This window comes from Capra hircus, chromosome 22, assembly GCF_001704415.2.
Source record: "Capra hircus breed San Clemente chromosome 22, ASM170441v1, whole genome shotgun sequence".
In the NCBI taxonomy this organism is placed as follows: Eukaryota; Metazoa; Chordata; class Mammalia; order Artiodactyla; family Bovidae; genus Capra; species Capra hircus.
The window spans coordinates 60,124,019-60,149,358 of NC_030829.1; the positions used below are offsets into that span (position 1 = coordinate 60,124,019).

General features: G+C 62.9%; 2 protein-coding genes across 6 annotated transcripts in view; one reads left to right on the forward strand and one right to left on the reverse strand.

Moving 5' to 3' along the window:
• Positions 1 to 1,074, forward strand: part of ZXDC (ZXD family zinc finger C) — a 23,705-nt gene extending 22,631 nt beyond the window's left edge. Inside the window, exon 10 of the mRNA XM_018066950.1 lies at positions 134 to 1,074. Coding sequence (XP_017922439.1) covers positions 134 to 220 — 87 coding nt within the window. The 3' untranslated portion in view covers positions 221 to 1,074. The remainder of the gene's footprint in view (positions 1 to 133) is intronic.
• SLC41A3 (solute carrier family 41 member 3) lies at positions 495 to 25,296 on the reverse strand. Of its 5 annotated transcripts, none has more exons than XM_018066954.1 (11): positions 23,714 to 25,296; positions 18,100 to 18,352; positions 8,719 to 8,826; positions 7,869 to 7,940; positions 5,886 to 6,030; positions 5,329 to 5,475; positions 5,003 to 5,147; positions 4,505 to 4,584; positions 3,303 to 3,437; positions 2,200 to 2,348; positions 495 to 1,609 (listed from the first exon to the last, which is right to left on the reverse strand). In XM_018066954.1, exons 2-11 carry the CDS (start codon positions 18,310 to 18,312, stop codon positions 1,400 to 1,402), a joined length of 1,404 nt encoding a protein of 467 aa, XP_017922443.1. In that variant the 5' UTR covers positions 18,313 to 18,352; positions 23,714 to 25,296; the 3' UTR covers positions 495 to 1,399. The 5 variants fall into 5 exon arrangements, with proteins under 5 accessions (XP_017922443.1, XP_017922444.1, XP_017922442.1 ...); XM_018066955.1 differs by lacking the exon at positions 23,714 to 25,296 and adding an exon at positions 22,476 to 22,648; XM_018066953.1 differs by lacking the exon at positions 23,714 to 25,296 and adding an exon at positions 21,455 to 21,597.

The window sequence follows — 25,340 nt, forward strand, 5'->3', positions numbered from 1 at the left end:
GTCCCCACTCTGAGGAGATTGCGGCAGGGATGGAGCTCAGCTCGCCTCAGTTTTGTTGGTGGCAGAATCTTCCCTGAAATAACACATGCTGAGACTGGGGGAGGGTGAGCTCACCGCTGTGCTTGCTTTGCAGGAGGTGCTGCCTGCGGGAGAAGGTGCCGCAGGGCCCGAGGACGTGCCGTGCTCGGGAGGTGCCGCTGGTCTGCGGGCCTGGCTGTGACCCACCCCGCCGGGCCGGGGGCGCTGCTGGGCAGCCAGGCCCATTCTTCAGAGGCTCCGGGGCAGTGCTGAGTGCTTCTGTCCCGCTCTGTCAGGGACGGTTGGGGCTGGGCCTCCCGCCCCGACTGCGAGAGCAGGTGCCGGTCTCCCTGCTCCGCTGAGTGCGGCCCCTGAGGACGCAAGGGGCCCCCAGCCAACAGGCCGAGGACATGGGCGGCCCCCAGGCCCCGCGGCAGCCCCCGCACCGGCCGATGCCGAGTTAAACTCACAGAGCAAGCTTTCTTAGTTTTTATTTGGGTGTCGGTACCTCGTGGCAGCCGACAGTGGTTTGCAAGGCTGTCCTCCGAGCACTGGGGTGCATTTCGGACCCTGGCCCGGGGCCGCTCAGGTGTGCACGCATGCGTGTGCTGGCTCTCAGTGCGCAGCCCGCCCTGCGAGAGGATGCGAGCTGTGACTGCGTGACTGCCCGCTGCAGGGTGGACGCCGGCCCCGGAGCCGGTCCCTGTGCCTTTGCAGGCACTGGCGTTCAGGTGCTGTTGGTTCTCACTCTGCTTTCTGTCTCCTGAGGCGTGGGCCTCGGCCTGTGGGAGTGACCCCGCTTTCCATGGTGGCCCCCGGTGTCCTGTGGGGGAGCGGGTGGGGGGCTGCATCCTCATCTGTAGGTGGATCTCAGCCTCCCCACCAGCACCTCAGCTCCCCGCTTGTCCAGAGCGCCCTGGACACGCAGCCTCTGGGCCAGGGCTGGACCTTTGTCCCCATAGGTGCTCGGGACCAGCTTCCGTTTCCCAGCACTGAGGTCCCTGCTGCTGTTGGGCCCAGCTCTTTGTGCGAGTGAATAAAAGTTTTTGTAGCCGAGCCAGAAGCTGGGCATTCTTTCTCTCAACCGAAGCTCTTGCGTCCTCTCCTCGTCGTGGTGTGGGGCCAATCCCCTCCCCTCAGGGTGGGCCTGGGGTCCGGTCTCACCTTTACCATCCTTTGGGGGTTTAAATCTAAGCACAGGTTTCTGATGACCAGGATGCAGGGAGCAGAAAGGGAGAGCAGGCCTATGCCTGGAAGAGTAGGGAGGATGGCCTTGCAGGTTGAGGGGCCCACCCCCCGCCCCTGGCAGGTGTGTGCTGGACAGAGGCCGCCCCAGCCCTGGGATCGGGCCTGTGGGCGCGGGGTGGGGGCTCCCGGGCCCCTAGGAGGGTCCAGGTGCCAGGTCCAGGGGGCCGCCCGGCTGCACCCCAGTCCGCAGCAGCCCGTGGGCAAGGAAGCAAAGTGCCAGCAGGCCGGTGCCCAGCAGGTCGCCAAGCCCTGTAAGGTACGGAATGCAGTGGTCATCTGGATCCAGGGCCCGCCGCCACGCCAGCCGGACCGCCACGTCAGCCAGGTGCAGCAGGATTGTCACCTGTGCGGGGAGAGGCGGGGTGATGGCCGCGTGGGAGGGGCCGCGGGCCTCTGGGACGGAGTGCAGGGGGACGTGCCGTCCCAGGCCCCATGCCAGCCCTGGCTCCCCTCGGCCCAAGGCGCATCTCCACCCGGAGCCTCAGGCCAGCTCTCCCTCTCAGGCTCACTGGGAGCCTGTGTGGAGGTGCCCTGTGTGGTCAGGCCTCAGGCCCTGAAGCCGCTTGTTCAGGCCGTCCTTCCCCGGTGCCACTCTAGACAGGTTCCCTGCCTGCCCTGGGGGGTCAAAACCGTGCCAGCGCGCCCTCGTGGGGCTGCCCCCAGGGCCTCAGCAGGCGGGCTGCTGGCAGAAGCCCACAGGCCCCTGTAGGAGCTCCTGGCTGGCCCTGCCCATTGCAGGCCCTGCCCATTGCAGGCCCTGCCCATTGCAGGCCCCACCCTCCGCCGCTGCGCTGACCCTGCTGGGGAGGCGTGAGCAGTGCCTCTGGACACAGCCCCTGGGCCGGACCAGCTGACCGAACCTCTGGGAGGCAGGGACTATGTCCTGCTTGTCCAGGAACCCCTCCCAGGATGGGGCACGGTGCCCGTCCTTACCTGGACCAGGCCCGCCAGCAGGTACAGGAGCACAAAGGTCCTCTCGCTTGGGACTGACTGGCCCTCCAGCAGGGAGACGATGGAGAAGAAGGCCAGGTGGCCGGGCACCACAAGCACCAGCAGGACGCGGGCCGACGTGGCGTTAATTTCTGCGGGAGGCAGGGCCATGGCTCAGCGGCGGCTGCAGAGGCCCGGGCAGGAGCCTGCAGCGCGGTGGCCAAGCGCTCTTCCCGCCACACGTGTCACGGAGCCGCTGCGTGTCCTCCCCGAGGGTGTGGCCAGCACTCCTGGGAGCTGGCGTTGGAGTGAGAACAAGCAGGGCGACTAGGAGGCGACGCGACCTGCTGTGACGGGGGAGGTGGACGCAGCGGCTTCCGGAGGCCACCGTGTGGACGTGCTGGGACCAAGGCCGGGGCCCCCTCGGCACGGTCCTCAGCAGCTGTGCGTGCAGCTCCGAGGCGTGCTTTCCTGCCGAGACTGCAGGCTGTAGAGCCAGCCCATAATGTGAGGGTCTTGTCGGGCAGAAGGGGGTCTCAGTGAGAGCCAGGCTCCATCTGCGCTGAGTTAACACAGCGTCTCATCAGCTGGCTGGGGAGGGCGGCACAGTCGAGCGTGGACGCAACCGTGAAACACCCTGGAGAGGCTGCGCCAGACCTCTCCACGGCGACAAACTATGAGGCCTGATTGTTAAAATGGATCTTTTAAAAAAAGAAAAAAAATTACAAAGGGAAAAGATAGTTGTTACTATCGGCAGGTGGTGTAAAAACTCAGGAAAATCCACTGAAAACTGAGAGCTACACGTGACACTTCCCCCCAAAGCCACGTGCTATGCCCTGACCCCCTGGGGTGGAGTCAGAGGTGACGAGGTCACGGGGTGACCCCAAAGGGCCACCCCCACCCCGCGGAGCGCTGGTCCCTGCAGAGGTGTTGAGAGCTCGTCTGCGCACGGGTGGCAGGTCAGACAGCCCACCCCAGGGCCTGGATGCCACGCCTGGGGCGCAGGGGCCTCCCCTGTGCTGGGGGTCGGGCCTGGTAACGCAGACTCCAGTGATGCCATCCTTGAAAGAAACGACCACATGGTTCCTGGAAGGCCCCGGACCCACCTGAGCTGCAGAACGTGGAGCAGGGGTTGGGCCAGCATTTCTTCATCCAGAGGGGCAGGACCCCGGGCGTGCCCCACAGGTGCAGGTGCGTGGAGATCCGGCTGGTCTGAATGGCCACCAGGTTGCCTCCAACACCTGCAAGACAGCCCGGTTTCCCCTGCTTGACGTCTGTCTAGGAGCCTGTCCTTATTTTAGGTTCAGCTCCTTCAGGAAGCTCCCCTGGCCGACTCAGCACTTGATCTCCTCTCTTTCCCTCGACCTTGACCACGCGCCTCGTCTGGCTCCAGACCAGGCGGCTGGGACCTTGCGAGGGAGGCGTCCAGGCAGCAGCAGGGTCCCCTTGACAGGGTGCCTCTGAGCAAAGGGGGCGTGACCAGCAGCCTCGGGGCTCAGTGGCTGACGCCTTTGTGCAGGGGTGGGGAGGGAGGGAGGGGTGGCCTCGGGGGGCTGCTGGAGGAAGGATCCAGACCGTGGGCAGGCACGTCTGAGGTAACGTCAAGGCCGGAAGGAGAAGAGATGGGGCGGGGCGGGGCGGGGCAGGGTGCACGCAGCTGAGCTGGGCTTGAGGGGCTCCTGGCGTTGCAGGGAGCTGAGCGTGCCGGGGCCAGAGGCCATGGGGCTCCTGCGGGCGCAGGTCAGGGGTTGGCCCCTGGCCACGGCCCCTCCCCTATTCTGTCACCCCAGCCCTGGAGGACCCCTCCCAGGGTGGAGACCCACTGCCTGGGCTGCTCCGGAGGACTCAGGACAGCCGGGGCAGAGGGGCCTGCAGATGGAGCCCGCGTGGCCCACTACCTGCACCCCTCACCGCTCCCCACCGCCCAGCTCGTCTCCCTGTGGGGCCCGGTGCTCCCCTCCTGCAGACACTGAGCGGGGACTCGGGGCCTCCAGGATGTGAGCCGGGACTTCGCAGCCTCACTGCGCAAGGGGAAGACAGGAGCCTGGGCTTTTCATTGTAAATGTCTGAAAACATTTCAGTGCCGTCAGTGAATCCAAAAGGGAGGCCGCATGGGGCCACAGATGCCAGCAGGTGGGTGTGGGTGCCGGCCGGCAGGCTTGGGCTCAGCCCTGGCCCCGGGGGAGCCCCTGAGGACCGCAGCCTGGCCTTCCAGCTGCGTTCGGGGCCGAACCTGCACCCAAAGCCCCAAGGTCACTGTTGCCCCAGCCCCTGGCCCCGAGGCCGCTGTGATGGCCACAGCACCTACCACAGATGATGGGGGCAAAGACGGCCATGCCTCTGAACTGCGGCCGGGACAGGGTCTTGTTCAAGATGAGCCCCCCGAGGCTGCGGGCAGATGGCAGACCATTAGCGGCACGGGTGCCCTGTCTCCCCCAACCCAGCCTCCTCTGCACCCTCTGGACCCCCGTGTGCATTTCCACCTGCGACCCGAGTCCCGCCTGTCCAGGACGCCCACTGAAGATGTCACCCCCTAAGAACACCCCAGACCCTCCCCAGGCCCCCGGACCCCCCAGAGACGCTCCCAGGGCCTGGCTTGCGACCCCGCGACCTCAGAGACCCCACGACCTCCGCTCCACTCCCTGCTAATCAGCCAGGAACTCACGTCAGAGAGGAGGGGGCGCCCTCCTCCCTGAGGGGCCCAGCAGCAGCCGTGCAAGGGGACGGCGCCCACAGAGCCGCGGTCTTGGGGCCCGGCCCGGGGCTCCCCAGGGGGGGTGGGGAGACGGGCGGAAGGAACGCACACCTGCTGACGAGCATCGCCAGGACGATGGGGAACCAGCCGAACTTGAGGATCCTCACGACGGGTGGGTTCTGCTTGGCGACGAGGACGCAGGCGGGGGTGAGCGCCGCGAAGCCAACGCAGACCAGCGGCGTCAGGTACTGGCTGTCTGCGGGGGAGGGGTGTGGAGCTGGGGTGGGCCCCGCCCCGGCCCCCACCTCCCGCGAGCCGGGCGGCTGCAGCCTGCACTCTGCCCCGACTCCTGACCGCGGCCAGCGCTGACCTCGGCCCCTCGGGTGCCTGCTCCCACCACCCACTCAGCCGGCCGGGACTTCAGGCCTCAGGCCCACCTCTGTGTCTGTAGAAGAAGCTGCTGACCACAGCCAGCAGGGAGAGCGTGATGAGGTCGCCCAGGCTGGCCGCGATGGGCGTGGCGATGTTGTCCGGGTTGACCCCCAGCTTCCGCGCGCCGACCACGATGCAGACCATCAGTGTCCCTGCGGGCGGGGGCGGTGAGTGGGTGGAGGCCGCCAGGGACCTCACTGCGCCCACCAAGCTGTTCCTCCGCAAGGTCAGGCCCTCCGGGCTGCGACTGCCTCGTAGCTCCTGCGCTTGACCCCGGAGCAGCCCCAGCACTGACGGCCCTGAGGCATCAGGCAGGTGGTTCCACGGCTCCAAACCCCTGGGGACCCTGGGCCTCGGGGAAGACCCGAACACGGGTCCTGGGAGGTGCGGCGGCCTCGAGGGAGGGGTCTTGAGCCTGTAGCGGTGGTCCCCCCGCCCCTCCCTCCAGGGCCCGCCTGCACTGCGGCCCCGCCCCAGAGCCCAAGATGTGCGGGTCCAGGTCATGGTGGGCGCGAAGATCGAGGGGCACCCCATCCCCTGCAGGACCCCGAGGGCCACTCACCCAGGGCGCAGGCCGCCAGGGAGGCGGTGAGGACGCTGCTGGCGCACAGCACCTGGGCCTCCACCACATCCAGCCCCTGGCCGGAGGCCAGGCCCAGCAGCAGGGCTGCCACCGCAGCCAGGAGCCCCACCACGGCAGCCTGCACCTGCGGGCGGGGACCAGGCTGAGGCAGGCCCTTCCGTCCTCCGGAGCGGCGGCCAGCACCCACCTCAGCCTGGTGCCTGGCTCACCGCCCCGACCTTCCCCAGCGACCCGTGTTTATCTTGGGTCAGCTCCCCTCTCTCGGGTCTGACCTCCAGCAGCACCCCCATCCCCTGGGGCCCCAGGACACGCCCTGGCTTGTACACAGAATTCCAGCCAGCATTCCAAGATGGCACCCGACAACTCATTCTGCATTCAGGTGTCACAGAAGCGAGTACCTGTGCAAGGACAGCGAGACAGTTTTGAGGGAGAGGGTGGAAGTGGCGTCTCCTTTGGGCATTTTCATTGTGAGCATGTGTGTTGGAGCTACAGGAAGGGAAACCGGGTGGCTGGCAGGACAGAGCAGGGCCTGGGCAATGAGTCGCGAGTGCGTGGCCGCTCGCTGTGATAAGGGCGCATTCCCATCAGGGTGGAGTGGACAGGGCAAGAGAAGCCGCACGTCTGCTTGGGGAGAGGAAAGGGTTCTGGCTTGTCATTCACACACGTGTACCTGAACACGAAACCCTAAGCTGAGACGTGAAAATGTGGAATACTATGTTTCAGCTTTTGGATTAGGGAAGGCCTCCTCCTTCCTACAACATGCCAAATCTATAAAGAAAACTACAGATAAAATGTATATTGAGTGCCAGGTATGACTTGTGTGACAAGAGATGGCACAGAACAAGGACCGGGACAGACTGGGAGAAACCACGTCCCTCACGTAACTGGTGAAAGGCCCCCCACCAAGGGACTTCCCGCTGGGCCAGGGGTGCCCTCCGCGCGCCTGATGCAGGGGCCGGGAGCTGGAGCCATGTCAGGCCACCGCAACACCTTGTGCAGCCAAGTGATTTGTTTAAAAAAGATCCGCATCCCGAGCAATGAGCCCGTTTCACAAGTCAAAACAGCCCTAATGCTAAACGGGCACTCTGAGAGGGTGACGCAGGAGCGATAGGACAGTGACTCGCAGAAAGGAAATGCGCGCGGCTGAGAAACAAGGGTCAGGTCCCCTCTGCGATCCTTCCGGGAAACATCTAGAGCTGTAGACGGTTCTTACCCTGCGAACTTGCCGGGAGTGCTCTTCAGAGCACCCCCAGCACCCCCAGTGCACTGTGACTGCAGGCCGCCCCCCGCCTCACCGCCCAGGGTGATGGGTGCATGAGGCCAGGCCAGGCTGGGTGGGTCTGTACCGGCCCCAAAGAGCCGGCCCCCAGTGGCTGCACATGTGTCCTGCCCGTGACATTCTAGGCCATACCATCGTCGAAATGCCAGTTGTCAAGAAGTTTAAATGTGGTTCTATATTTTTGTGATAAGATACGCTGAAGTTATCCCAAAAGCTTAACTATGCAGTGTACAGCAGCCTTTATGCTTTGATATTAAGCTTTTTAGAAAAACAGCAGGCAAGATTGCATCCACGCTACGCTGGGACTGCGTGCCCACCCAGGGCCTGCCTGGAGCAGGAGCAGATGGGATGCTGGTTAAGGAGGATTCAGGAGGAAATAGCCAATGAGCGTCACCAAGGCCACCCAGACCCAGACCCAGACCCTGAGCCGGGGACCCAGGCTGAGCCCCAGCGACGGAGCAGGCAGCCTGTCGGTAAGTGGCGGCCTCGCCTGCAGGCCTGCGGTCCTGCTCCAGGTTCCGTGTGTGGCCACAGGCTGCCCCGGCGGAGGAACTGGACACAGACACATCCTGTCCAGAGGCACACAGGCCCGCCTAGGACGGAGACTGCGACCCCTCTGTGAGGAAGACGCATGGGTTTGCAGTGACGAGCGTGGAGCGTTCAGAGGCCAAGAGGAGGCTCACCTGCACGAGGGCCAGGTTGCTGCTCACCACCCTGTACTGCTCCTGGGGGTCATCGACCTGCCCGGTGTTGGCCTGGGCGGGGAGAGGAGACGATCTGAGTCCCCTGGGCGTGGCTGAAGGGGTGCCCCCTCCCTGGAGGCCCCAGCAGGTCAGTGGGGGGCCCCTCACTGCCGCCAGAGCAGATGGTCCTGCCGGCTGTCAGAGGGCAACTCGAGCAGGGGGGTGGGGACACAGGCCCCTGGAGACCAGGAGCCTCTCGCCCCGACCTGGGCCAAGCGTCCTGCTCAGGAGATGTACCCAAGCCCCTCTTCTCTGTGATAAAAAGTTCAGGTCAGCGACGCGCTCCCTCCTTGAGAAGCCGTCGCTGCTCCCAACATCATGGCCTCTGCCGGCCAAATTCAAGACAAGTTAAGAAAAGGTTCAAAGAAACTGCGTCTCTCGGCCCCTCTGTACTGAGCTCAGTTACTGAACGCTGACTTCTCAGTCCTTGTCGGGCCTTTTCCCAGTAAACTCTCCAGGTTGAGAAAGGATTAACTGGCCTTAACTGTCTTTTTCCTTCCTCGGATTGGAACACAGGAAAGAACTTTCAGGCTTTTATTTTCAAATAAATTGAGGCTTTAGAGTCCCAGAGTTCTCGAGAGCCCCCCAAACCCCCATCGCCCAGCCTCCCCTGACTCACGGCTCACGGGCCGCAGGTCAGCCCCCAGCTTCGTGACCGTGTCTGCACCGCCCAGCTTCCCAGCTCCGTCCCGACCCCAGACGTGGCGTGGCCGCCGAGCGGCTGTCACGACCACCCCTGACCCCACTGGGCGCTCAGAGCCGAGCCCCTCGGGCAGGCAGGGGCGCTCACCGCAGTGGAAAGCCTCGAGGCCAGCGTCATCTCCAGGTTGCCCTTCAGGCCCACCAGGGGCGGCACCAAGGTCAGCAGGTCCTTCATCTCCGTGAACACGGGCCAGTGCTGTGGGGACGGGCCGGGCTCAGTCCAAGCTCGCGGACTGCGTGTCCCTGCCCCGGGCGCCCTCCCGGGGCCCACCCCTCGGGCTCCCCCTCTCCCCACGTGGCTGCCCCGCTGAGGGCTGCCGGTCTTTCTGCAGGACTTCCACTGCGTTTTTCTGGAAGGCGCTCCATCTGTGGAAGTGGCTTATTTCACGCAGACTGTAGCTTCAGCACCGGGGCTTCACCTGCGCCAGACCTGAGCGCATGCTGGGATGGCGGTGTCCCCGTTTCCCAGCCCGCCCCTCCCCGTGTCCGTGTCCTGGGGACACAGTCTAGCCCTCGTTCCCGCCTGTAAGCACAGTCTGACAGACGTCCGCTTTCAGCCTGACTGGGCTCGGCCTGTGTGTCACCGCCCCTTTCCGACCTACTCCTTTACAATCGAAGGCTGCGGAGTCTAATAACCACCTCTCTTCCTCAAGACGGGCACAGGCGTCTCAGGCCCCATGGGAGTCCCCCCCTCCGCCCGCCCTGCATGGACTTGCCCTGTCCACCCGGGACCACAGCGCCCCCAGGCTGTGACCTTCCACCCCAACCCCCTCCTGCTGGGGATCTCAGTCTTCCCAAGCCCACCCCCCACCCCACAGGGGGAGCAGGAGCTGAGCTGTTGGCCTCGGCCCGTCCTCCCCCAGGGGCCATCCGGACCGGGAGGTGGTCGCGGCCAAGGAGGATCGGGAAGTGGGGTGTAGACACGTCTGGGCAGGTGGCCTCCGGGCACTGTGCAAGGACAAAGCCAGCGACGCCAGGCGCTGGCAGGACGGAAGGCCAGGTCCAGGGGAGGGGCCGGCCCAGAGCTGCATGGCCTGCAGGCCCCCACGGGGACCCTGGAGCCGGGGGGTCCTGCTGTCCAACCCCAGGGCACCTGCCTTCTGGCCTGACACCTGCCCCGGCCGTAGACGTCCCCTGGGCCCCCCGTCCCCCTGGGCTCCACGCCTCCAGCCCCCAGCTACCCTGTGGCCTTCAGCCGCACGTCCGGGTCACGTGGGCCCGAAAACCCGCAGGTCGAGACGCTCAGCCCTGATGACGCCTAGCTGCGACTCCAGTCCCGCACAAACACGCTCACATCCCACGGACACACGCAGGGACGGGCAGGCGGGCGGGTTACCCGGGCTGTGAGCTCTTGACCTGGCCGGCTCACCAAACTGCGTGCTCCGAGCAGTCGCCTCCCTCCCGTGCTGGTCCTCGTGAAGCCACGTGTGGTGTGTGTTTCAGAACAAAGAGCCAGGATGGAGTCGAGAAGGCTTTGCCCTCAGCGTCTGCATCCTGGTGCCCTGGCCCGCCCCCTTCTGTCCACACGCAGGGCCCCTCACCTGCAGTGCCTGCTGCTGCTCACGGCCCCAGAAACACCACCCTGAGGCCCAGCAACGTGCCCGCCAAGTCTCCAACCTGCCGCCTCCCTCCCTGCCTCCCTGCTGCCCTGCGTCTGCAGGGAGCCCAGCGGCCAGGACACAGACGCCAGGACAGCGGGGAGGCTTCCGTCTGCTTGGGGTTCAACCAGATAGGCCGGAGGAACCGACAAGTGGCCTCGTCCACCCGCCCAGCACGCGGCTCACCCTGATCTGAGAAGAACAGACACTGTCCTCGGGGTTCCGGGCGCCCACGTGTGCGGTAAGCCCCAGAGAGGTCTGGGAGGGGCCACAGGATCGGCAGTGAGGGGCCCACAGGGGCCGAGGCCAGGGCTTAACCTCGTTTCGTGGGGAGAAATGCCGACTCACCACTTGGGTGGAAACGGTCTTGGGATGATACCAGCTGACACTCCAGCCCCTCACAAGCCTCAGTCCCCAGACCCCCAAACGGGCTCCCGGCCCCAGATGGCGCGGCCGATCCCAGGCGCGGCCGATCCCAGACCCGGCCCGTCACACGGCCACCTGGGGGCCGTCCACGGGGCTGGCTGTCAGGCCTGAGGCTGAGCATGCGTGGCTCCAGGCAGCACCGGCCGGCACACCCCCCACCACGCGAGCTTCCCCCTGGGAGCCCCAAGGCTGCAGCCGGGGGTGGGGGTGAGCAGGGAGTGCGGAGCGAGGGAGCCCTCACATGCCACGTCCGCCAAGCGGGGAGCGGGGAAAGGCCGTGATCTCCAGGGCTGCTGGCCCTCCTGAGGGTGTGTGCTCTGGGCCTCCTCCTGGACGGGACCCCAGAGAGTCGGGAGGGGCATCCTGCTGTCCAGCCAGGCTCTTCCAGCTTCCACAGGAGGGTGACCTGGGAGGGGGACCCGGGGGGCAGCTCCAGGGAAAAGCAGGAGGCAGGAACCCAGCTCCAGCTGGGAGCAGTTGAGCAAGGGCACCATCCAGTGGGCACCGTGCACTGGGCTGGGCGGTGGGGGTGTGCTGAGAGCCTCACTCAGAGCTGGGGCCCCCAGGGGGCACGTCAGATGCCCCTCAAGCCCAGGGAGATGGGACGCCACCTGATGTCCCCTTGCGTGTCGACCCAAGTCGTGTCTGTGCACACAAGGCAGTGTCATGCACACGCCACCCCCCCAGGTGAGAGCTGACCCCCACCCTACGTCCTCACGGACGTGCCCAATGTCTCCACGACACACTCCTTGCCTCTGTGACCCAAAGGGGGCTCCCCGGGCTCCTGACCTGGAGCACACAGACCCCCCAGCCTCCCAGCAAACACTCCTGGCGGAGATCCCCAGCTCCACGTGCCGTGTCCCACCTGGACCCCTACTGGGCTCAGCACCCCGCCCCCCCGAGAGGCTCCCCGACACCCTCGGGCCACCAGGCCAGCCTCACAACCCTGCCCAGCTCACAGGCAGAGAGGCTGAGGCAGGGATGCCTGTCGATCCCCCTTGAGGGGGGACAGAGGCAGGACTCGAGCCCCAGGCCCCGCGTCCAAGAAGTTCCAGCTCCCAGGCCGCGAGTCCACGCAGGCTGACCGTGCAAGGGCGTCAGGCGCTCTGGACCTCAGGTGCCCGCGTCCCCAGGGGGACCCGCCTGCCCGCCCCCGAGCCCGGACCCCGCCCGGCCCTCAGCCTGCCCATACGCACCTGCACGCGGTTCATCAGCAGCCCGGCCGCCACCACACCCAGGCCAGACAGCAGCACTGGTACCAGGACCTGGCCCAGGATTCTGGCGGCGGGCTCGGGGGATGCCCCCCGGGGCCAGCGGGCAAGCTCGCAGCGCACACCTCGAAGCCTCCCGCCCTGGAAGCGGAGCTCCAGGCTCAGCCGGGTGACCACCATGGCCAGGCCGGGACAGCCTCCCCAAGGGGTCCACGTAGGCAGAGGTGCCAGCCTCGGGGGCGGTCCTTACCACCCCTCGGCCAAACCCGGAGCGAACAAGTGGGGAACAAAGGCGGCGACTCAGCCTGGGGCCTCTCATGCCATGCACCCCCGCGGGCCAGGCTCTCCCCCTCCAGGGGCCGCCGTATCCGCTGCGGCCTCCCCCGGCTGGCCGCCCACACAGACGCTCCCTGTCCCCCCCGGAGCGACCTTGATGGCAGCCAGCTGCCCGGCCCACGCTGGCCGGGGCTGCACCAGGGAGCCGGGCCACGTGAGGCCAGCCTGGCTGAGAGCGTGCAGGACCAGCCCCCCAGGCAGCTCCGAGCCCCTGAGGCCTGTCACTCCCTCAAGGTCCAGAGGCTGCACCCACGGCCACTCAACCCTGGTGTCCGGGGCTCACGGCCACAGCAAAAGGCGGCACCCGGAGAAGAACATGGGCCTGCTCTCCCGAAGGACAGAGACCCGGAAGGGGCTTCCAGGGCCCAGGCTCGTCCTGACGTGGGCAGACCAGCCCCGACCCCGACCCCAAGGAGAAGGGGTCCTGACATGCAGAGAATGAGGGTCTGCTGGGCCTCCCACAGGGGCCGGGGCAGCGTCCAGGCCTGGAGGCAGGCTCAGCAGGGTCAAGGCCACAGGCTGCAGAGCCTGGACCTGCCCACGGCAGTTCTGATGTTGGCCAGAGGGGTCCCCGGGGCCAGCCAGGCCGACACCACGGAAAGGGGAGTGGAATCGTGACCGCGACGAGGACAGGATGCCCCGCTTGCGACTCACAGGGTGAACGTCCGCCGTGACCCCGGCGACACCTCGTGCCCTTCACGGGCCCACAGGCCACAGCCCATCCATTACCAGACCCTCAAGATGTCCCTGGGACGCCCGCCAAGAAAGGACGGCTTCCGAAGGCTCTGAGATGGCCTGGCTCACAGCCACCCCAGAGAGCAGCCCGGGGAACCACCCCTGATCCAAGTTCGGCACCCCCCGACCCCTGTGCCCGCCTCTGAGGTGAGAGTCAGCATGCCCACATGGGCAGGGGGCTGAGAGCACGGCATGTGTCTAAGGACAGCGGGGCAGGGGCTGAGTGTGAGGCCACCGTGTGCAAGACAGACCCCTCTCGGCCGGCCCTGTCTGGACACTGGCCGCCCCAGTCCCCAGGCCGGCAGCTGAACCGGGCCCCCCGCAGCCACTGGTGACCACCTTCTGGCCCCAGCACCTCCTGGGATCTCTTTCTAGTTCTGACCATGGTCCAGCATCGTAATTCACCTGTAATGGTGCACTGTGGGCCTCTGAGCCACTCCCATCAGGACGGAAGAGGAGGAAACAAACAGCCATTTGCGTGTTTCATGCAGGAAGAGGCCCCAAGAGAGCAGTTATACATCGTTACAACAATGTTTCCCATTTTTGTTCAAAAAATAATGAGAAATGAACACACACACAAGCAGTGAACAGTTCAGAAGGCTAGACACCAAAGTGCTAAGCGTGGGTGTGCCTTTGGGGTGGGACCCTAAGTGCCCTTTCTTTGCCAACTGTCTGCACATCTGCTGTGACTGTTGGCTTCTGTGAACCATCAAACACACTGCGCGAAAGAGATGAAAGAAGCCAGCGTGTGAGGGGAGTTACTCCTTTCCCGGGCAGCTTGGGAACAAGACGCTTCCTAACCCAGGAAACCAGGGATGTGATTCCAGCCAGGAGCTCAGCTGGACCCCGGGCGGCGCTGGGCGGCAGGAGGAATCTGGGGGACCTTGAAGGGTCCTGCCCTCCTCGGGCCTCTGACTGCTGCCCCAGCCCCTCAGGAGGGTCTCAGCAACCCCTGTTCAGAACCTCCCAGGAACGGGAGCCCAGCCCCCGAGGGCCCAGAGCCATCGGGTCAGAACCACCCCGCCCCAGACTCGCCAGCGAAGGCAATCGTCTTGGGGTCCTCGGTGGGGACCGCCTTTTCCCGGGAGCACAGCCTCCACACGGCCTCCCGTCTTCAAGGTCACCTTGAGCCTGGGCTGGTTCTGAGCAAACCGGTCACTCTTAAAGGCCTGAATGCCCCCAGCCTGTGCAGGCCCAGTGGTCAAGGCGGTTACATTTTCAGTAACAAACGGGAAGCTGGTCTTCTTCTCTGCTTCCACCGTGGCCGGCCAGGCCCACCTGTGAGCTCGTGGGACCGAAGCCCCAAGCAGGCCAGTGGCCTGCCCCCTCGTCCGAGGCCTCCCACCGGACCCCCGCCCAAGGCCACCCAGCCACCCCCACAAGGCTGTTCCTGCCGCCACCCAGCTCTGCCCCCTTGTTCCCCCGGAGCCCAGCCTGGACCCCGAGCAGCCCGTGGCATCAGACGGGCCAGTCACCCCTCGGGGGAGCCGGGCACATGCTCCTACAAGCCTGCCTCCCAGGCAGCTCATGAGCCCCACAGGCAGGAACCCCCCAGGCCTGGGGTGCGTGGCTGACAAACAAAGACCTCCTCTGCCCAGGTTGGGGGGCGGCCAACCCCCAGGACGCCCAGACCCTGACCCAGCTGCTCTCCACTGACCAACCAGCTCCCAACACGGTGAAGGCCCCAGGACGGAGCCTTGGGCCCGCGGCTGGCTGAGTGGCCACCCTCCCTCTGACAGCTTGGTGTGGCCTGTTCTCAGTCCTGGACAAAAACAGACAGCCTCAGCGTGGACGGTAGCCCTGCAGCCAGCGTCCCATCCGAGGGCCCACACCCAGCACCCAGGGATGGGGAGACGCTGACCCCCCAGGCGGCAGCCCCTCCGTGTGCCTGCTGCCGCGGGTGCGGGGTCCACGTTCTGCCCAGTGCCCAGCTCAACAGCCTCTCAGGGCCTTGCCCTTCACCTCTGAAGGTCAGCCCGCCTCTCCTGGGGGGCCTGCCGCCACTGCTGGCGTCACCACCAGCCAGCGATGGGAAGATGCCGGTCCTCGGACGCGTTGTCAGCTGGTGGTGACGCCACTGTCTGCCCGCGCAGTCCCCTGCCCTGGAAACTGCGTTCTGGGAGATGCCAAGTTTCCTTCTGACCCTGCCCACACGAGCTCGGGTTTCCTGTGACCTGCCGCGGCTGAAACCGCCCTGACGCACCGGCGGGAGCCAGGTGCTCGCGGGCCATCCAGGGCCTGGAGTCTACCCGCGAGGCGGCAGAGAAGGCGCAGTGACGGGAAGCCTGGGGAGACCTGTAGCGGCCCAGCTGGGTGCCTGAGGCGGGCCAGAGGGACACGACAGGGGTCTCGGAGTCTCTCTGTGGAGCTATGATTCTGCGGCAGGTTCCTCACATGAGCACGGCACTACACCCCGGGTGGTCTGAGGCCTGCGGCTCCAAGTACAACTTATCAACTGTGTGCGTGCGGAGATTTCTATCTGTGTGTGTGCATGTACAGATATGCATCCATGTGTGTACAAACACACGTGCGTGATCTGTACACCTGTGCGTGTACCTGCTCAGTGAGAGTATATTGGCATGAACACGCGATGAAATAGGCTTTTTGAAAACCCTGGGATAGAGAAGAGCCTGCAGGGCAACAGAGCCGGCCGCAGGGCGTGGGGAGGAGGGATTTTGCGGGGGAGGCCTGGGGTGGGGGGGCGCTTCGGGGCGTGGACCCCCTGGTGCTGACTCACCACCGGTGAGAGAAGTGTGGGCACCAGGTCATGGGAGGAAGGAGAGGGCAGAGAGTCTGGGGCTGAGTCAGCCCGGGGCAGGGACTCCAGCATCACAGCAGCCCTGCTGGGGCCTGACGAGTTCCACGAGGAGCCTGGGGGGCAGCCGGCAGCCATTCTGGGCCACTGAGACCCCCGTGGTGGGGAGAGCAGGTAGTGGAGGGAGCAGGGGCATGCAGGACGGACAGTGGGCGCTGTGGCCACGGAGAAGGCAGTGACCAATCACTGTGGCCACGAGGGGACATGGGTCCAACTTCAAGAAGGGTTGCCAACGTTTCAAGAGCAAACAGGAGTCTGAATCTTTATGCGGCACCTCCCGATTTTTCAGTGTTGGTTTAAAAAAAGGTATGGATGTGAGAGCTGGACCTAAAGAAAGCTGAGCACCAAAGAATTGATGCTTTTGAACTGTGGTGTTGGAGAAGACCCTTGAGAGTCCCTTGGACTGCAAAGAGATCCAACCAGTCCATCCTAAAGGAGATCAGTCCTGAATATTCATTGGAAGGACTGATGCTGAAGCTGAAGCTCCAATACTTTGGCCACCTGATGCGAAGAGCTGACTCATTTGAAAAGACCCTAATGCTGGGAAAGATTGAAGGCGGGAGGAGAAGGGGACGACAGAGGATGAGATGGGTGGATGGCATCACCGACTCGATGGACATGGGTTTGGGTGGACTCTGGGAGTTGGTGATGGACAGGGAGGCCTGGAGTGGTGCGGTTCATGGGGTCGCAGAGTTGGACACGACTGAGCGAATGAACTGAACTAAAAAAGTTTAAAGCACCAGCCTTACTGGCTAAGTGGCAGACTGGGACTCAAACCCCGAGTGGATCCAAATCAGTGAAGGGCAGGCCAGGTTCCCTGGGCAGGGGACCCTGCCGCAAGCAGGAGGCAGGGGCCAGCCCGCCCCATCTGGCCACCCATCCCAGATGGTCTCTGTTCTCAGCTCCTTCCAATCAGCAGGAATGGCCTGGCTGCTAACGGCTTCAGGGATCCTTAGGAACCATGCCCTCCCAGGGAGAGTTCGCGTGATGCAGGAACGGGGCTCTGACAGTCCGAGAACAAGAGGGGTTGGCGCACTGGCTACTTCCTTGTCTGTTGGGGTATAAACCGAGGGCCCTGCCTCCCCTCAGAGACCGACGACAAGAGGTGTCAGCCCTCAGGGAGTGATAACCGGCGCAGGAGTGGACACTTGGCGGCAGGGTCAATTCTGAGAGACTCCAGCGGGAAGAGGAGAGGGTGGGATGACTCGAGAGCAAAGCACTGAAGCACGCACAGTGCTCCACGCGGAACGAAACCAGCGAGAGGCGACGCGCAAAGCCGGCACCCAAAGCCGGCGCCCTGTGACAGCCCCGAGGGACGGGGTGGCGGGGCGGGGCGGGGTTCAGGACGGAGGGGACACGTGTGCGTGCCGCGTGTGCTCAGCCGCTCAGTTGTGTCGACTCTTTGCGACCCTGTGGACTGTAGCCCACCAGGCTCCTCTGTCCATGGGGATTTCCCAGGCAAGAATACTGCAGTGGGCTGCCATGCCCTCCTCCAGGGGATCTTCCCAACCCAGGGATCAAATCCAGCTCTCTCACACTGCTGGCAGATTCTTTACCATCTGAGCCACCAGGGAAGCCCAAGAATACTGGAGTGGGTGGTCTATCCCTTCTCCAGGGGATCTTCCCAACCCAGGAATCAAACCGGGGTCTCCTGAATTGCAGGCGGACTCTACCAGCCGAGCGACCAGGGCAGCCTGGACACGTATACCTACGGCTGATTCCTACTGACATACGGCAAAAACCGTCACAACACTGTAAAGTGTCATCCTCTAATTAAATGCATTAATTTAAAAAACACTAGGGAGACTGTAATGGGTTGACAAACACGTCTCTTGTTTTTCAAGAGCACGTGTACAAAGCATTGACTGCCAAAGGCTACCCTCCCCTCTAAGCATAGAACCTGCTTGAACATGAGACAGCTGAGAGAGAGAGAGAGCCGGCACTCTGACACCATTCAAGCACCTGGATCATGTCATGCCTGAAATCCAGTTCCGTTCAGTCCAGTCGCTCAGTCGTGTCCCACTCTTTGCGACCCCATGAATCGCAGCACGCCAGGCCTCCCTGTCCATCACCATCTCCCGGAGTTCACTCAGATTCATGTCCATCGAGTCCGTGCAGCCCCTCAGCTATTCTGATTACCGGAGCTAATGACTGTCCGTAAAGTGTGCCCTGGGTCAAAGCCAGTCTCTGTCATCAGTAACCGAAACACTCTTGCCCAAATCATAGAGAAGTAGTGGGCGGGAGCAGAAGGCCCGCCCCTGCCCGCAGCGGACAGCGTGCAGCACCTCCTCTCCAGGCGGGCACTGGACGGCACCCCACCCCCAACACCCCCATGTGTCCCCTCCTACCTGGAAATAGTGCAGGAGGATGCCTGCTCCAGACAGCCCCAGGCCCGCAAACAGGAAGGGCAGGGTCACCTGGCTGCCGATGGACCAGGCGGTCTCCCTGCTGAGCTCAGGCCCCGGGGGTGTGGGCGCCGCCCTCGGGCTGTCGGGGCCGCTCCCCGCGCTGAGGGCCTGCAGCAGCCCCAGCTCCTCCGGCCGGCGCTGGCGGGTCTCCATCGCGGCTGCAGGAGCACAGCTGGGCCCTGACAGCCTCAACCTGGGGACACAACCAAGAGAGACAGAGGCTGGGTCTTTGGGGAGAACGAGCAGGTCCACGAACCTGTGCTGACCAAGAAGCAAAGACTCGGGCATTTAGGAGGGGACGTGACTCCAAAACTCACAAGGTTCTTAAATAATTACGAGGAAACTGTAGGAATGCTGACAAGCTAGAAAACCTCGATGAAATGCACAAATTCCTAGACACGCACAGACTAACTGAAAAAAGATTTAATGCAGAAGACCCGTCACAGAAGGCTGGGCTAAGCATGAAAACACTCTGATAAAGAAACTTCCAAGGCCAGACGACTTCAGTAGTGAGTGTCAGGGATGCAGGTTGAGAAGGAAGTAGTATAACTACCTCCACGTGGAAACGGCGTGTGCTGTACACAGAAAACCCTGAGGAACACGCACACATGTACACGTGTGTATACACACACGCACTCACACGCACACACGCACACTCGCACACACACACACACACACAACTATTACAACTCATAAACAAGTACACTAAGGTTGTAGGATACAAAATCGTTACACAGAAGCTGTTTTATTTCTATACACTAGCAACAGAAATCCAAAAATTAGGGAAACAGTTGCAGCTGCAATAGCAGCGAAAGCATAAGCTCCCTAAGAACACAGTCCACAGAAGGGGTGTGAGACGTTGACCCTGGAAACTGGAAAATGCTGCTGAAAGGAAATTTTATAAAGCCAGCAAATGGAAAGATGTTCCATGTTCACAGGTCAGAACCCTTAATACTGCTAAGCGGGCAATATTTTCCAACTGATCTACAGATTCAGGGCGATCCCTGCTCAAATCTGGCCTATTTTGGTGGAAATGACATGAAGACCCCAGACTTCATGTGGAAAGGCAAGGGACCCAGGACCCTAAACAGCCTTGGGGGAAACTGTTCTGGTTAGAGAGCACGCACTTGAGTTCAAGACTGAACTATGAACTAGAGTGAACCAGGCCACATAACCGCGGGGCAAGACTGGGAATGCAGGCCAGCGAGCACGGCTGAGAATCGTGGATGAAGCCACAACCCACGGCCAGCTGAGTGTCAACAAGGAGGCCCGCGCTATTCAATGTGCAAACGAAAGTCTTTTCAACAGCCCCACGGTGCTGAGACGCCACGTGCATAGGAATGAGTCTGGATCCTTACCTCAGATCATATACACAAAAACTAACTCAGATTGGCTCAGGGACCTAACCTAAGAGCTAAAACCGTGAAACAGAAGAAAACATAGGTGAGAACACGGGGCCCTTGGATTAGGCTCTGGTTTCTTAGATGTGACATCTAAGGTACAAGAAAGGGGCTTCATCAAAATGCCAGAGCCTGATATTTCAGAGAACTCCATCAGGAAGAGAGGGGATGATTAGGGTCTGGTTTCCAGAATATAAAAAGAGCACAACTCAACAATAAACCCAACTTAACTCCTTGGAAGGAAAGTTATGACCAACCTAGATAGCATATTCAAAAGCAGAGACATTACTTTGCCGACTAAGATCCGTCTAGTCAAGGCTATGGTTTTTCCAGTGGTCATGTATGGATGTGAGAATTGGACTGTGAAGAAAGCTGAGCACCGAAGAATTGATGCTTTTGAACTGTGGTGTTGGAGAAGACTCTTGAGAGTCCCTTGGACTGCAAGGAGATCCAACCAATCCATCCTAAAGGAGATCAGTCCTGGGATTTCTTTGGAAGGAATGATGCTAAAGCTGAAACTCCAGTACTCTGGCCACCTCATGCAAAGAGTTGACTCATTGGAAAAGACTCTGACGCTGGGAGGGATTGGGGGCAGGAGAAGGAGACGACCGAGGATGAGATGGCTGGATGGCATCACGGACTCAAAGGACGTGAGTCTGAGTGAACTCCGGGAGATGGTGATGGACAGGGAGGCCTGGCGTGCTGCGATTCATGGGGTCGCAAAGAGTCAGACACGACTGAGCAACTGAACTGAACTCTGGCATAGGGGTTGACGTCCCCAAAGAAGATCACACAACAGCCATAAGCAAGCACTTTAAAAGATGCTCAGCGCTAGCCGTTCGGAAAACGCAGAGCAAAGCTACAGAAGGTGCCGCTGAGGGCAGCATTGTCAAGGGTGCCCCATGTTGGCAGACGAGCCGGCACGCGCCCCTTCCAGGCTGAGTGACATCGCATCGCGTGGCTGGATCACAAGTTGCTTAGCCCCTGGTTCCGGCTGTTAGGGCTAATGCGGCCCTGAACATTCTCGGGCAAGTCTCTGTGTGGACAGGGGCTTTCTGTCCTCCTGAACTGGACATTTCAAAGGGCGGATTTTTGGTGATTTTACATCTCAGCAGAAAGTATATATGAATCACTTATGAATTAAGGTCAAGAAGCAGAATGCCCCCGGCCTCCCCAAACCCCGAGCCCCTCTCTGAAACACCGGCTCCCCACCAGCACCCACACCTCCGCGCCCTGCCCTTAGCTCCCCCAGCACTAACATCAGGTCTGGGCCCAGATCACTCACTGGTGCTCGTCCACAGCAGGGGGGCAGGGCCACTCCTGACCACTCACTGGGCGCGAGATACTGGACCCAGTGGCCTCTGCTTCAGGGAGCCCCGGAAGCCGGGGCCCGGAACCCCAGCTCCTCCTCCCCACACACGCGTGTCCTCGGAAGAGTCACATTTCTGTGCCTCCGCAGGGTGGCGAGGAGGTAAGGGAATAAGGTGACCTGCATCGCAGGACACGTGGCCTGCCCGCACCCCGGCACAAGCTCTCGGAGGCTCTGCGGTTTCAGGCCAGCGCTCTTTATTACGACCTCAGGGGAGCGCCTGGGGGCCCTTAAAGGCCAGCGGCGCCGGACCCACCCGGGCGCTTTCAGATCCGCGACGGGGGAGGGGCGCGGGTCTCAGAGCGGCCTGAGCGACAGCACCCTTCCCTCCCTCCCTCCCTCCCCCGGCCGGGTCCCGCGGACCGAACCTGCAGCCGCCAGCCCTGCCTCTTCCGCGCGCGCGCGCTGCTCCACCCTCCCTGGGCCTGGACCCGCGTGCTGCCCGCTCCGTGCACCCCGCCCCGGGCCTCAGACCCCCGTGCTGACTGCTCCGTGCACCCCGTCCCGGGCTCAGCGCCGCACTCACCGGATGCCCTCGGCGGCAGCGGGAAGCGGCTCGGCAGGAGGAGCAGCGCGGCCGCCGGGGCCACCGAGAAGGCGGGACGGCGACAGTCCACCCAAGCCCCGCCCAGGACCCAGAGTCCCCGCCCCCGGACCCGGAGTCCCCGCCCCTGAACCTGAGTCCCCGCCCCCGAACCGGAGCCCCGACCCTGAACCTGAGCCCCCGCCCCAGTCCGGGGTCCCTCCGGCCCGGTGCTGCCCTCGCCCCGCTGGCCGCGCGGACCAGGACTCGGGCGGGAGCTGGGGAAGGGCCGGGCCCCGGGCGGGGCTGGGGGAGGGCCACGCCGCAGAGCGCCTTCCCCCTCCTCGAGCGGTGACGCCGGGTCCTCGGGACTCTAGCGCCGAGACCCGCCCAGCGCGGGGGTGGGGAGGGGCCCTCGGCCGCGGCGGACGTGGGGAGCCGGTCGGCCCGGGGGAGGGGCGTAAGGGCCCACCTGTCCCCGCCGGCTCGTCCCGGAAGCGCTCGGGCGGCCTGGGCATGCGCTGACTGCGCCTCTTTTGCCCTCTGAATCCCGCCCCGCACACATTTCTGATTTTCCTCCTGCAGTGTTTTGAAAGCATCCAGCAGACCTGTTACACCTGGACATCAGTTCAGTCCCGTCGCTCAGTAGTGTCCGACTCTGCGACCCCATGAACCGCAGCACGACAGGCCTCCCTGTCCATCACCAACTCCCGGAGTTTACCCAAACTCAAGTCCAAGTCGGTGATGCCATCCAACCATCTCATCCTTTGTCGTCCCCTTCCGCCTTCAATCTTTCCCAGCATCACGTGTACATAAATTCTTTAGTGGATAAGGCCAGTTTTCTCAGACATTCCCATAAAACCAGCATCATATTGACAAAGTTGACAACACCCAGCGGTTCAGTTTTCCCCTATGGACTCAAAACTGTCGACTGTGGGCTTGTTCTGGCCAAGGTGGAAGGAAGGATGAGAGACGCCCCCCCCCCCCCCCCCCCGCCTCAGGGAGGGTCTCAGGCGCCACTCACCTGCAGGCTTTCCTGGGAGCATGCCCAGGGTGGAGCCAGAACGTGGCTACCCTCTGCAGGGAGGGGAAGGGTGCAGCCCGGCCCCAGTGACCCCCTCAGGGACTGGAGTTTCGGACCTCCTCGCGCAGGAAGCCCACCTGCCCTTCAGTGCCGCTGCTCAACTGACGCATAGCTGCCCCGCCTCCTTACGGCTCCGACTCCCCCCCCCCCACCGCCGGAGCGCACGGCTGCCCCGCCTTCTTAGGGCAAGGCGGGACCGGGGAGTGTCAGGTGCTCGTCCTCGGCCTTCTTCCTGGCTCCTCGGAGGCGTCTTGGCCACGTCCCTGTGCTATATTAAGGACGATATTTTTGCCTCTCGCACCATGAGTTCCCCAGGGGACTCTGTGGGCTCATCCTCAGGTTCCTACCCCTAGAAAGAGCTGGTGATGAGCATACCTGGGAGGTGGGCCCAGGAATCCCGGCAGGACAGTGCAGGTTGGGCAGGCAGGGGAGGCAGCCGTGGGCCCCCGGAGCTCAGCCCTGTCCTGCTGGGACGCTGGGGACCTCAGAGCACCCCCATTCCAGGCCCTGCACAGCTCCCGTCCTGCCTATCCCTAAGTGAGGGCTGGTGTTTCCTGGACTGCAGTGCCCTGGACCTTCATGCCAGGCGGGTAGGTGGCTCCCCCCTGGCAGAGAGCCCTCCTGGGAATCCCCGAAGGTCCCACGGGCCGGCTGCAGGGGTGCAGATGGCATTGTGTGTGCTGCCCGGATGTCACCGCTGACCCCCAGGGCCCCCTGCGAGCTGGTGAAGAGTCGCTGCACCCACCCGAGGCCACGCCTGGAGAGGCAGAGGCAGGTCGGCTCGCTGTCTCCACCGGCCAGCTCTGTGGAAACTAGGTGAGCAAATGCAGGACCACCCGCTGGTCACCCAGGGTCCAGCTGAGAGGTGACCGCTCCATGGGTTATCTGGCTTTGGTATTCAATTCATATCACATGTATATATGAATCAGTAAAATTCTCAGGAATGAAATTTGTTCTCTGATGACCCTGAAAACACGTCAAGGCCCTCGCATTTCCCACCTCCACCCATGAGGAGACGGGCCTGCTCTCCAAAGCATCCTGCAGTGCTGGCTCAGAGGTGCGGGGCGGGGGGTGGGCCAGAGGTGGGGGACCCCTGCCCCTGCCAGAAGGCTTCCCAGGGCACGCAGGCAGGGGGTTTTCTCCATCCTACAGGCCAATTCCCAAGCAGGAGGACTTACCTGCCAGCAGTAACAGGGACTCAGGTGTGGCCGAACTGCGGATTCCTCCTTGAGCTGGGGTGTCAGGAGCAATGGTCAGGCTCCCAGGACCCAACCTGGGGAGCTGTGGAGGGAGCAGTTGCCGGGAAGACGCCTTAGGGCTCTGGACCTGAAGGATCGAGGTGGCAGGGCCACCACTAAAAATAGTCTCACAGGTCTGGCTGACTTCACGTTGCAGAGAGGCTGGCAAAGGAGGAGGCCTGGGGTCAGTGAGAGCCTGGGCCCTGGCGCTGCCCCAAAGGCAACGCCCTGGCATGGAGGTTGGCAGGGTGTTAAAAAGATGAGTGCCAAATGGGCTTGTCGTACATTGTCAGTATCAGCATCTGTGACAGTGTGACTTATTAGTAAGACACACACTTGGTTTTCGTCTGTGGTTCCCGGCTCCGTAAACCCTTGGAATTCCCTTTGGTGAGCGGGATGAAAGTGTTTTTTGTCCTGCAGATGAGGTGACTCAGGGAAATCTTGCCCAAGAGGAGGGGGGATCGGCTGCCAGGGAAGCCGCTGTGTGACCAGAGCTCAGAACCAGGGTCCCAGCCCCTGGCCTTCGGAAAGGGGAGGGGCTGGAGGTGGGACCAGTTGCCAGTGACAAGTCAGTTATACCCAGGAAGGAATCCTCCAGAGAAGCCCCAGAGGAGGGGCCCAGAGAGCCTCCGCAGGGGGGAGACTACAAGAGAAGAGGGGGCCTGGGGAGGGTGTGGGAGCTTGGGATCCCCCCCACCTGCCACTGTGTCTCTTCCACCTGCCTGTTCCTGAGTCACAGCCTTGTACTGACATAAGGAAAAAACCTACGATCTAGCAAGTAGAGTTTTCCTGAATTCTGTGAGCTCGTCTGGCAAAGGAACTGGACCTGCAGAGGGGGTTGTGGCGGGGTGGGCGGCGGGGGTGGAGGGAGTCGCTCTGCTCTGCAGCCGGTGGGTCAGGACCACACATGCCCACATGAGGCTGGGGGCGAGGAGAGCCTCACAGGACCACACCCTTAACCTGAGGGAGACCCCCAGCTGGTGTCTGAAGTGGGGGTCTCTTGGGGGGAAGTCCCGCTGCGTCCAGGGAGATGGGAGTCAGGACTGGCTTGAGCTGACCCAACTGGTGTCTGAGAACCGCTGGTGTCTGGGGACGCCCTCCACACATATTGGCTGCAGAACCTCTGAGCGTGGAAGCATGAACGTTCAGAGCATGCTGTGGCGTGCCTGTGCTAGGACTGAGCTGTGACACAGGCTACTGAAAGTTCTGGGCTGTGCTGTGCCCTGTGTAGCGACTGTGCGCAGATCTGCGGTGGGCAGTGTGGGCCTTTTCCCTCCTGGCGGGAAGTGACAGCCCAGCTCCGTGATCACTGAAACTGTGAGTTTCAGTTCAGCAAGATGAGAGCATTCTGATGCTGGTGATGTTTGTTTACATTTTTCTTGTCTTGCCTTAAAATGTGGATTTGATTTCATCACCACCACCCTGTGTAAGACCACGTGAGACGGTGGTCACCACAATTTTAGGAGGCCTAATGCGTTTCAGAAGGACTCGGAAGATGAATTTCTTTCTCTCCTCCAGGAAAGCGAGTCTGTTTCTGTCCCACGGACGCCATGGGTCAGGTGGCTGG